At 36.4% G+C, this 10083-nt stretch overlaps 1 protein-coding gene across 1 annotated transcript; it reads left to right on the top strand.

Annotated features, from left to right (window-relative positions):
- The first annotated feature begins 3982 nt into the window (after positions 1-3982).
- LOC104118925 (uncharacterized) lies at positions 3983-5383 on the top strand. The gene has a single exon (XM_009630316.1). It carries the CDS (start codon positions 3983-3985, stop codon positions 5381-5383), a length of 1401 nt encoding a protein of 466 aa, XP_009628611.1.
- The last annotated feature ends 4700 nt before the right edge of the window (positions 5384-10083 follow it).

The raw sequence follows: 10083 nt of genomic DNA, 5'->3' as shown, positions 1-10083 counted from the left end.
TGAGGGATGGATCTTCCCTGGACATGGATCTTGTCTGAAGCACTATATATACCTGGAGATGGATCTTCTCCATGGGCTGGATCGGCCCTACTCGGTACTGGGTGACTGTTGGTCAGTGATGTATATTTGCCGGGATGGATCTTCCATAGGCCGTTAGGCCATATACAATACTGAGTGATTGAGCATTTGAGAGCGTGAGCCCATGAGGATGTCTTCATGGTGCATCACATACAACATGTGCATTGACATGTAGAAGTAAAGGAATTTTATGCTTCATATCGCTCAGATTTGATCTATTTTACTTTTGGAGTTATCTATGGAACTTGAAAGCATGCCTACGTTTCTGTACTGTTATTTCTATATTATACTGTGTTGGTTGAGTTCGTCACTACCTTTCAGTCCAAAGGTTGGATTTGTTACTTACTGAGTTGGTTGTACTCACGTTACACTTGTGTGTAGATCTAGGTGCTTTCGGTCACGATGGCTGCTGATTGAGGAGACAGGATTTCAGAGACTATCGAGGTATCTGCATAGGGTTCGCAAGCCTTGACTCTCCTTCATTATCTTTATCTGTATTTCAGTTCTTACTCTTAGACATTATAGTAGACTTTATTCTGGCATAGATGCTCATGTACTCGGTGACACCCCGGTTTTGGGATAAATTGTGTCATATTTCGGATTATTTCTATTTCAAAAGGGGCTTTTCTTAAATATTAATTGCTTCCGTCTTTATTTTCAAAGTTTTTACTGTGTTGAGATGTTGAGTAGCGGCTTGCCTAGTTCCACGATAGGCGCCATCATGACAGTTGATTTTGGGCCGTGACAATAAGACTAAGTATGAGCACTCAAATAAATTTTTAACGTGCCAAGAAAAATTAGTACTCGGATAAATTCCCTAAAGTACTAAATGATGTCTAGACAAACGTGATTACAGTACTTAAATTTGCAGTACTTATATATTTCTTAAATCAGAGAATTCTCTCTATAATCTGCCATGATAATGGAAATATCATCTAGCTTGGAGACGAAACTCAGTAGGTTGAGGATTCGTTCGGGATTACTCTGACTATCCTCGGAAGCTCTTTCCTCCCCGTGTAAAATATTTTATTTGGAATACGTGCAAAGACACTCTCCAAATCAGTACCCATAGTACTCTTCTTCTAAAGTCATCGAATCAAATGGCTAATGGTCGGATGTCCCGATCGTAAAGTCATCGAATCAAATGGCTAACGGTCGGATGTCCCGATCGTAAAGTCATCGAATCAAATGGCTAAGTACAAATTTTCTGGTGATTAACATCCCCGGTCTCTAAGGGTGTGAGATTATAAAGTTTTTGGGTAAAACTAAAAATCCAAGAGTCAAAACTCAAAGATTAAAAGTTCCGGATGAACACTAAAAATCTGAGATCAAGCTTTCTGTGGTAGTAGTACGTTTTCATCACCAACCGATTATTGACGAAAGGAACATAAGCGGTGGAGTTCTCATATGAATCTCTAAGTTCTGCACTCTTTTTTCCTTCGCCCGATTTTTGTCCATATTGGATTTTTCGGCAAGGTTTTTAATGAGGAAGAGGCAAGGGTGGAAAAGATAAAATCTTCCACTTCCCAGTCACATCACAGTGAGTAACCGGAAAGTGGGGGGACTCTCTGTATTAGTAAAAAATAGACTCGTCACGTGGGTCTATTAAATGGCGACATGTGTCAGCAAGGGTTGGAGAAAAGTGAAGAATGACATGTAAAGATGATATATGAAACACCCCCGGGACCGAACATACTCGTGACGTGCCTGTTACCTCGAAAATCATAAAATAGCCCGGATCAGGTGCTGGAGAATATCTCATAATTACAAATGAGAAAGGAATCAATCAATTACGAGATTGACTCAACGTGCATGAGATTGACTCAACAGGTACGAGATTGACTCATCAGGCACGAGATTGACTCAACAGGCACGGGATTAACTCATCAGGCACGGGATTGACTCATCAGTTATGGAATTAACTCATCAGTTACGGAATTAACTCATCAGTTACGGAATTCCAACATTTACACAGTTGTTACAAGTCTTCCAAAAGTAACGGATGGAATGAGTAAATGCTCATAATGGACTCATAATTCAAGGAGAATAGTTACTTAGATTTAGCCCTATAAATAGACATACTTTTATCACCATCAAGGGAATCTAATTTTTCTTTTCCACAATTCTATACATTGTAATTCATAGCATCTTGCTCCCAAGTTAGCCATAGTTCGGCCCTTCAAGCTGTGTTTGGCTCATTATCCTATCAAGGATCATTCAATAAGAATTATTTCTTCTCTACTTTATATTTATTATATTATCTATCATTGAATTTATTTTACACTTCTCTATCATGCTGTACTAACAAAAATTTATATCTTTCGGATCGAATCGGTTGCTTGTGGCCCGTCATATAAAATTTATTACTTTAACCTTGAAAATAATTTTTTGGGTTAAACAATGCAAGAATTAGAGAAATTATACTTTAGCTTCATACAATAGGACAGAAAAAATGTAATGGAAGACATACTTTGTTAAGTTTAGAATTTTAATAATGATCAATAACCCTAAAGAAGCTTTGACTATGATATATTATTATATGTAGATTCTGGTGAGCAACAACATTGCTAAAAGGAAAGAAGATCTACTCAACGGCTATGCATCTTGAACCATTGCTTTACATGGCAAATAAATCAGTTAGCCTAACTAGAAGGGAATCAATCAATATTGAACAAGATTTTCAAGTGCGCAAGAATGGAACAAATCACAGACAGACCAATCAGTGTTAATCAAGATCCTCAAGTGTGCGAGAATAGAGCAAATCACGGACATCGATCAAATCCGTAAGATTCAGCAGAAGCTCGAGTCAAGAAGGAATGAATAAAGTAATCCGTCAAGATTGAAGTGAAGTAAGCAATCAACCAAGATTATCTCAAATCAAGGAAGAATGAAGGAAGAAATTCGTAAGGACAGAAAGATGAATCTAGCTACCATTTCAAGCTAGATTCATAAGGCAGCCCTTGGATCTTTCTCTTAGATGTACATGCCTCACAAGGAAAGGATTCCTAGAATTGCTGCAATACAATCCCACAAGACAAGGAAGCAGAAGACTCATGAAGCTATAAAGGAAAAAGCATAAGAACATTGAAAATCACGCAACTACACAAACTGTTTCTAAACCTTTCTAGTTCTTAGTACAAACACTGTATTCTTGAGCCCACAAGTGTCATAAAAGATAGAAAGAGTTAGAACACAAAAAGAGAGCTGTGTCAACATTACAAAAAATACTGTTGCTGAATATCATTGATGGTGAACAAACTAAAGCCATCACTATTGTAACCTTTTATCAAAGATCTAAGAGAACCCTTGTGACCCAAGGGAAACTGGACGCAAGTACCACACCGGTACTGAACCAGTATAAAAATGGTTGTGTCTTGTTTGTCTTTCAGTTTGCTTGGTTCATTTCTACTTTAAATGTTCGTTATGCGAAACCTAGTCGACTAAACTCATACTTAGTCAACCAAGTTTTAATCGACCACAATTTATCCCCCCCTTGTACTTTCAATTGGTATCAGAGCAAGGCTCACAAACTTTGCTTTGTGAGGAAAAGATCATGGGATCAAACACAGTCGTCGGAGCACTATTTCAAGAAGGAACATCTCAGGTACGACCTCCATATTTCAACGGGCAACACTTTTCTCACTGGAAAGTATGTATGTAAACATATACACTATCACATGACATTAAAGTTTGGCACATGATCAAAAAGGAAAATCTTCCAATTCCGCCAAAGAAAGACAAAAATAGTCAAGTCATAGTATCAACTGATCCACTTGACTTAGATGATTACACTGATGGACAATCACCTGTCATAACAGTGAATGCCAAAGCAAAACATGTGTTGTATAATGCTATCAGTGGAGAAGAATATTAAAATATTTCAAGCTGTAAAACTGCTAAAGAAATGTGGGATATATTGGAGGTCACGTATGAAGGAACCAACAAGGTGAAAGAAATAAGAATCAATCTTCTAGTTCGGGACTATGAGCTATTTCAAATGAATGATGGAGAATCAGTAGAGGAAATGTTCTCCAGGTTCAGCAAAATCCTTGGATATATAAAGTCTTTTGGTAGACCAATAAAAAGTGGAGAACATGTCAAAAAAACTCTTAGAAGTATTCCCGTGATTTGGCAGCCCAAGATTATTGCTCTGGAATGTCAGGACCTTAACAAAATGCCCTATGATGAACTTAGAGGTGATCTGATTGCCTTTGAGAAAACTCACTTGGACAGGCAGATTCAACAAGAAAAGAAGAAAACGGTTGCTTTTAAAGAAACTGTGGCTGAACCAGAAAATGAAGAGGAAGAGGAAGGAGGAGAACAGGATAAAAACATAGCCATGCTCTCTCAAGTTGTAACAAGCATGATGAGGAAAAACAGAAATAACAGGAAAGGAAAATCAAACTTCAAAAAAGGAAGGATGAATAATGAAAATGATAAAAATGATGGAGGATGCTATGAATGTGGAAAGAATGGACACATTCAAGTTGATTGTCCCGAACTGAAGAAGAAGCTCAGCAGGAACTTTCAAAAGAAGAAGTCCTTTGGAGCCTGGAGTGATGAAGAAGAATCTGACCATGAAGAAATTGCAAATATGTGTTTCATGGCCATAAAAGAAGATAGCAATGAGGACTCATATGAACTTGGGCTCATGGCAGATGAAGGAACAAATGAAGAAGAGGACTCAAGTGAACTTGGTCTTATGACAGACGAGGGAACCAGTGAGGTACGGCTTCCTACATGTCCCAACTATTATGAACTCCAAGAATTTATTGAAATTGCTCTTGCAGATATTGAGAGAGTTCTAAATGAACTCAGAAAAATTCAAAGAGAAAAGAAAGACTGGGCCTTGAAGCTGGAAGTCTATGAAATTGAGCATGATATGCTTCAAGATGAAGTTAATAAACTTCAACTTCAACTGAATGGATTGCGAAAATCCACCAGTCATGGTTCTGTCAAATCAAATGAGATTGTTCCTCATATATCTTTGATTAGAACTAGAAATTCCCATGCATGCTCTTATTGCGGTAAAAATGGTCACAACACTAACCAATGCATGAATAGAATTAGAGCAGAAAGAGGCTCTGAAAATCCCAATAATACGTCTTGTTTTTATTGCAAAAAATTTGGTCACACTTCTAACCATTGCAGGTTCAAGGACAACAGAAGATGGGTCTGGCGACCTAAATTCTCTAGTCAAGCTAACACTCACAAAACCATTCAGGACCCAAGCAGGCTTGGGTACCTAAAAACAAGTAATTTTGTTTTACAGGAGCACCGCAAGAAGAATCGAAAAGGAAAATAGTATCTTGACAGCACGTATTACATATGACTGGTGACAAACAATTATTGAAAAAGGTCACCAAACTAGATGGAGGAACAGTTACCTTTAGAGTTAAATCAAAAGGAATCATAATTGGAGTTGGAAAGATTCCTCTCAGCTCAACATGTGATGTAGATGAAGTGTATTTGGTTGATAAACTTGGTTATAATCTTCTCAGTATTAGTCAACTATATCACAATGACTACGAGGTTCGTTTCAAAAAACATGGTTGGTTCATTGAAGATGAATCATGTAAAGTTATTCTCTCTGGAAATAGGGACCAAAATGTCTATACCATCAGTAACTTAGACAGTTTTGGTAATCAAATTTGTCTAGATTCTATACTTGATGACCCTTGGGTATGGCATAGAAAACTTGGTCATACCAACATGCATACTATTCATAAACTTTCTAAAAATGATCTTGTCATTGGTCTTCCAAAACTAGATTTTTCAAAAGATCAAATTTGTGATGCATGTCAACTAGGAAAACAAACCAGGTCCTCTTTTAAAGTCAAAAACATTGTTTCCACTACAAAGCCTCTTCATCTACTGCATATGGATCTTTTTAGGCCTACTAGAACTACTAGCATAGGTGGTAGAAAGTATGCTTTCGTTATAGTAGATGATTTTTCTCTATTTACCTGGGTTATTTTTCTAAGTCACAAGGATGAGGTATTAAGAAACTTTGAAGTCTTTTGCAAGAAAGTACAACAGGAAAAAGGTTACTACATTTCCTCCATAAGAAGTGATCATGGAGGAGAATTTGAAAGCAAAGCATTTGAGAACTTCTACAATGATCAAGGGATCTCTCATAATTTCTCATCTCCAAGATCCTCACAACAAAATGGAGTGGTGGAACATAAAAACCGAACCTTGCAAGACATGGCAAGAACCATGATTGTGAAAAATTCTCTTCCACACCACTTTTGGGAAGAAGCTGTAAGTACAACATGTCACATCATCAACAGATGCCTAATTCGACCAATACTCAAGAAGACTCTATATGAACTATGGAGAGTAAAATGACCCAACATCAGTTATTTCCATCCTTTTGGGTGTAAATGCTTTATTCACAACAATGAAAAAAATAATCTTGGTAAGTTTGGTTCCAAAAGCGATGAAGGTATTTTTCTTGGATACTCTCCCTCTAGTAGAGCATATATAGTTTTTAATAAGCGTACTTTATCCATTGAAGAATCTATACATGTAATTTTTGTGGATACTAACCCTCATTTGAAGAATGATCAACTTTCTGAAGATGAAGAAATTTCCATAGTGTCAAAGTCTATCAATACATGTGAAATCGCTCCTGAAGAAATGACTGATCAGCAAGATCAGTCGACTAAGAATCTTATAGAAAATTAGGAGTCTACTACAATCGATCCAACAAATTCTGTTGAAAAAGATCTGGCACTAGTTGTCCCAAATGAATGGAAAAGTGAACCTGGATTTCCACATAAGTATATCATTGGAGACCCTCGGGAAGGAATGAAAACTAGAAGATCTCTAAAGCAGACATCAAATATTGCTCTCATATCCCAGTTTGAACCAAAAAAGGTGGACGAGGCACTTGGGGACAAAAGCTGGATAACTGAATTGAAGGAAGAACTGATCAATTTGAGAAAAAAAAGGTATGGGAACTCATCCCTAATCCACCGAATGCATCCATTGTTGGAACAAAATGGGAATTCAGAAATAAGTTGAATGAATCTGGACAAGTCGTGCGAATAAAGCCAGACTAGTAGCACAAGGTTATTCACAGCAAGACGGAATCGATTACGAGGAGACCTTCACCCATGTTGCCTGGTTAGAATCAATTCGTATTCTATTAGCCTATGTTGCTCATAAATGTTTCAAACTATTTCAAATGGATGTGAAAAGTGCCTTCTTGAATGGATTCATCTCTGAGGAAGTCTTTGTTAAGCAACCTTTCCTAATCATGTCTATAAATTGTCCAAAGCATTGTACGGCCTAAAGCAAGACACTAGAGCTTGGTATGAAAGGCTAAGTTCATTTTTAGTTGAACATGGGTTCGATAGAGGTAATATTGATATTACTCTTTTGTGATGACCCAATAAGTCATTTTTAATTTTAACCATCATTGATGTATTCCGAGACCTCGAATATCTCCATTCAACCTTCCTCGATTTGCATGCGCAGTCCATATCTTTTTCTGGAAAAGTTTTAATGTGAAAAATCAAAGAAAATGTGAAATATTGCCTTTAAAACTCATTTAAGTTGACTCCGGTTAATATTTTGAGTAAACGAACTTGGATTAGTGTTTTGACAGTTCCAGTGGGTCCGTATTGTGATTTAGGACTTGGGCATATACCCGAAATCAATTTTAGAAGTCCCTAGCTTGAATTATCGCCATTTGACGGAAACTAAAAATTTAAAGGTTTAAAGAATTTCTAAATTTGACCATAATTATATTTTTGTTGATACCGGGTCTCGATTTGGATTTTGAGAGTTTGATAAGTTTTGTAACAATATTTATGACTTATGTACAGAATTTGAAGTTATTCTGAGGTGTGTAGGCACGCTTTCCGTTAGTTTTTGAAAAACAAACAAAAGGTTTGATTTTATAAAGCTTGAATTTCTAAAGTTTGACCGAAGAGGTGACTTTTGAGCAAACGACTCCAGAATAGAATTTTGATGATTTAAATAGTTTTGTATGGTAATTTCAGACTTAGGCGCATGTCCGTATTTGGATTTGGATGTCCGTAGGACAATTCGGCGCATTTTGGCAAAATTTGGAAAATAGAAGAATTTTGGAAAGTTTGACCAGGAGTTAACTTTTTTGATATCGGGGTCGAAATTCAATTCTGGAAATTGGAACATATCCATTATTTCATTTATGACTTACATGCAAAATTTGGGGTCATTCCGGATTGATTTGATAGGTTTCGGCATCGAATGTAAAATTTGGAATTCGTTAATTTTTATTAGGCTTGAACTGGGGTGTGATTCGTGTTTTTAGAGTTGTTTGATATGATTTGAGACCTTGACTAAGTCCATAATATGTTTGGAAATTTTTTTTGTGTGTTCGTACGGGGTTCCGAGGGGCTCGGGTGAGTTTCGGAGTGGTATCGGATCATTTTTAACTGCTGGTTTTTGACAGCAATGTGCGAAATTTCTGATGCGCAGAGCTGAATTTGGAAGCTTATATCTCAAAATCTATATGGAATATGGAAATTATCAAACCATTAAAGTTATAGTCCTTTGATTCTAGTTTCCAGAATGATAAATCATTTATCTTTTAACCATTTGTACAGAAAGTTATGATCGATTGACTGAAGGCTGGTACTACAGATTTTGGCTATAGCAGTATGCATCGCCAGAAATTTTTGCTGCACATAGCTAACTTTGGAAGCTTATATCTTGCAATCTATAAAGAGTTGGATGATGAGAAAAACATAAAAGTTGTAGTCCTTTGAGTCTAGTTTCCAGAAATGTAAACCGTTTGGCAGTTAGAGCTGGGTACAAAAGGTTATGGTTGATAAACTACAGGCTATTTGGGAAAGTTTTTGGAAGAGTTTGGTTTTTTGAGCATAAGCATGTAATGATCCAAAGGTCCATTTTTAGTTCTAGAGATCGAAATTTGATTTCGAGTCTTCCAAATGTTTGATAATGAATTATAGGAATGATCTGGAATGCTTGGTCTAATTTCATCAAGTCGTGATTGAGTTTTTAGCGCGAAACATGAGTTAATTGTTTAACGAGCGAAATTGGTATCGGATTGAGCAAATGAGCTCCAAATTGAGTTTCGATTGAACTACTAAGTTTTTATTATTATTTGTGACTCATAGGAACAAGAATCGTCGAATTTCGAGTTCGTATGAAGGAGTTAGTGCCTTTTTAGTGAAATATTAAATTGTTGGTGCAAGCAGGTTCTGGTGTGGACCTTTAGTGACGGGAAATAGACTTTTAGTAACGGAAAATGGACTTTTAATGACGGGGAATGGGTTTTTATTGAGCAGTTTCATTTTTAGCTAATTTCAACATTTTTGGAGCTAGGAAACTCGGATTTGGGCAATGTCTGAGAGGACTTTCACCAAATGGATTGGGGTAAGTGTTTCCTACTCGATTTTCATTATATTTCATGATTATTTTCATCTTTTATTAGTGAATCAATTGGAAGAAAATGGGATTTTTGCAAAATCTTTCAAAAACAAAAATTTAAGATTTGGAAGTCGATTCATTATTGAAATTTGGTAAATTTGGTATGGTTGAACTCGTATCGGAATGGGTGTTCGGATTTTATGAAAATTCTATCGTGTTCCGAGAGGTGGGCTCCGCGTTGAATTTTGGGTTGACTTTTTAATGTAAAATTGTAAGTTGATGTTTTATTATCCGAAATTATTTTTGATGAATTTTAATAAATTTATACAATCAATTTGGATAGATTTGACCTGTTCGGGGGTCAATTCAAGCAAGAAGGCTATTTTGAAATATCGGCATAACGTAAAAAAGGTAAATATCTTGCCTAACCTTGAGTGGGGGAAATTATCCCTTAGGCATTGAGTTTTATGTGTAAATTGTGTAATTGAAAACCATGTACGCGAGTGACGAGTACGTACTTGGCTTAAATGTGTAAATTATATCGGTTAAACTTCGTAGACGCCCTTATGTATTAAATTAAAAATTGTTGGTACTTATTAAATCATGTATTTGTCATCT

This window comes from Nicotiana tomentosiformis, chromosome 3, assembly GCF_000390325.3.
Source record: "Nicotiana tomentosiformis chromosome 3, ASM39032v3, whole genome shotgun sequence".
Lineage (NCBI taxonomy): Eukaryota > Viridiplantae > Streptophyta > Magnoliopsida > Solanales > Solanaceae > Nicotiana > Nicotiana tomentosiformis.
The sequence above is the reverse complement of the archived record's forward strand: the minus strand, read 5'-3'. Positions and strand labels throughout refer to the sequence as shown.

What these genes read in the sequence shown, in the direction of transcription:
- LOC104118925 (XM_009630316.1), top strand. Translation starts at nt 3,983, where the DNA reads ATGTGGGATATATTGGAGGTCACGTATGAAGGAACCAACAAGGTGAAA.